Consider the following 2,413-nt stretch of genomic DNA (forward strand, 5'->3'; position numbering starts at 1 on the left):
TTGTTTTTTTGTTTTTTTTATATATTTTATTGAGTTGTTAATTTTCTTTGATCCTTTTATTGTTGATGATGACTATACGAGAGCTTGTGTTTGAGGTGCATTACGGTGGTAAGATTAATAGGGGGTTTACGTGCACATATGTGGGGGGTGATGTAGATGTGCATGATGAGACGTATGACGAGAACAAGTTGTCATTTTTTGAGATTGAAGGTATAGTAAAGAAATATGGATACAAGTCAGGGGATCTTGTGTATTACTTGAAACCAGGTTGTACTTTTCAAGGTGGTTTAAAATTAATTTCATGAGATCATAATGTCTTGGAAATGGTTGCTGCACATAAAGGGGTATCGGTTATTGAGTTGTACCTTGTTTCATTTGATGAGCCTGCAGTTAATGATGATGATGATGGTGAATATGGTGAAAATAGTAGGATTGACCGAGATGATCCTTATTGGGAAGAAGTATTCGAACCAGACTTGTTTGATGAAGATAATAACCTCCCTGGGCCATCCATGGCAGGAGGAAATGTTGAGGAGGGTGGTGTTGAGGGTAATGAGGAGGGTCATGGGGAGGGTAATGAGGGTGAGGATGGGGATGAGGAGGGTGATGGGGAGGGTAATGAGGGTGAGGATGGGGACGAGGAGGAGGAGAGTGATGAGGCGGCGGATGATGATAATCAAAATGCAAATGCAGGGGGAGCTAAAAATGCGAGTGGAAGGGGTCAGTGCTATGGTGATGAGGTTGATGATGATGAAGCAAACTCTACCATGGCCCGAAGTGACATTCTTGTATCCCCTCCTATAAGTGACGAGGAGAATGAGGTTTCATCTATTGCCAGATGTGTAACTAGGCGAACTGAGTTTCAACAAACTGACAGGTCGAATCCACAGTTGAGTAATGAGCAGTTGTTTCCCTCAATCAAAGTCTTTAGAGAAGCAATTAGGGAGAACAACCTGAAGAAGGGGAAGGATATTAGGTTTAAAAAAAATTACCTGGCAAAATGTATTGTCGTATGCAGGGATCCAGGTTGTAGGTATCGGGTTTACGGTCGTAAATGCAAGGATCAAGAGTCATTTGAAATTAGATCGATACAAGACAAACACACTTATACAAGGCAGCATAAGAATTCGATTGTGAAATCTGGATGGATTGCTGATAAACTTATTGACAAGTTTAGAGTGCAGCCTAACATGCCGTTGAAGGCGATTCTTGGGGAAGTCAAAGACAAGTTGGGTGTTGACGTTAATAATTGCCAATTGTATAGGACTAGAAGAATTGCAAAGGAAATGCTTCAGGGGAAAGTAAAGATGCAATACAATAAGCTTTGGGATTATTGTGAAACCATTAAACAAATGAATCGGGGTAGTTGTGTGATGATGAAGGTTGATAGACCTTTACCTGACCATCCTGCATGTTTCCAAAGGTTGTATTTCTCATTGGCTGCCATGAAGAAAGGTTTTCGAGCTGGTTGTATGCCTTTCATTGGGTTGGATGGGTGCTTTTTGAAAGGGACTTATAAGGGACACCTTTTGTTGGCCATTTCTAGGGATGGCAATAATAACATGTACCCAATGGCTCTTGCAGTTGTTGAGGCAGAAACCAAAGACAGTTGGATATGGTTTCTTGAGACTTTGGTCTCAAACCTTGGCACCCCCCCTGTACAAGGATGGACATTTATTTCTGATCGTCAAAAGGTAAGTATATTATAAGTTCATTATGTTTATTTCTTTTTCTTTTTCGTTGTTTTCATCAAAAGATAACCAAGTGTTGTTTATTATTTATTATGGTTGCAGGGGCTGCAACCAGCGTTTGACGTGGTGCTTCCTGGGGGTGACCATCGGTTCTGTGTGAGGCATTTGTATGCGAATTACAGAGACTCAAGTCATCGTGGTCTTGCCTTGAAAGACAAGTTATGGGCTGCGGCTGTAGCATACACTGAAGCTGAATTCCATAAGGAAATGAATGAATTGAAGCATATAAGCGAGCATGCATACAACTACTTGTCAAATGTTGACCCAAGCTTATAGTCCAGGGCTTGGTTCAATACATTTCCGAGGTGTGATCTACTTGTCAACAACCTCTGTGAGTGCTTCAATGCTTACATCCTGAATGCATGTGACATGCCGATCATATCCATGCTGGAATTCATAAGAAAGAAGTTGATGAAGAGATATCGAATGAGGAGGGATGGCATCCGCACGATGACGGGTAGGCTATGTCCAACGGTTGTTGCCAAATTGGACGAAATTGGACAGGTTGCTGGGCATTGCTACAGCACATATGCTGGGGCTGGGTTATACGAAGTAACCCACAATAATAAACAATATGTTGTGAATTTGTTGAGGAAAACTTGTGGCTGTAGATAGTGGGACATGACTGGAATCCCTTGTGCACATGGAGTGTCAGCAATTTG

General features: G+C 41.6%; 1 protein-coding gene across 1 annotated transcript; it reads left to right on the top strand.

Moving 5' to 3' along the window:
- The first annotated feature begins 323 nt into the window (after window positions 1-323).
- LOC132168430 (uncharacterized) lies at window positions 324-2,027 on the top strand. Its single transcript, XM_059579415.1, has 2 exons — window positions 324-1,694; window positions 1,794-2,027. Exons 1-2 carry the CDS (start codon window positions 324-326, stop codon window positions 2,025-2,027), a joined length of 1,605 nt encoding a protein of 534 aa, XP_059435398.1.
- Window positions 2,028-2,413: the final 386 nt, after the last annotated feature.

Source organism: Corylus avellana, chromosome ca1 (genome assembly GCF_901000735.1).
Source record: "Corylus avellana chromosome ca1, CavTom2PMs-1.0".
Taxonomy (NCBI): Eukaryota; Viridiplantae; Streptophyta; class Magnoliopsida; order Fagales; family Betulaceae; genus Corylus; species Corylus avellana.

Coding starts and splice junctions, on each gene's coding strand:
- LOC132168430 (XM_059579415.1), top strand. CDS start 324: ATGGTTGCTGCACATAAAGGGGTATCGGTTATTGAGTTGTACCTTGTT. Junction 1,695..1,793: donor TTATTTCTGATCGTCAAAAG/GTAAGTATATTA, acceptor TTATGGTTGCAG/GGGCTGCAACCAGCGTTTGA.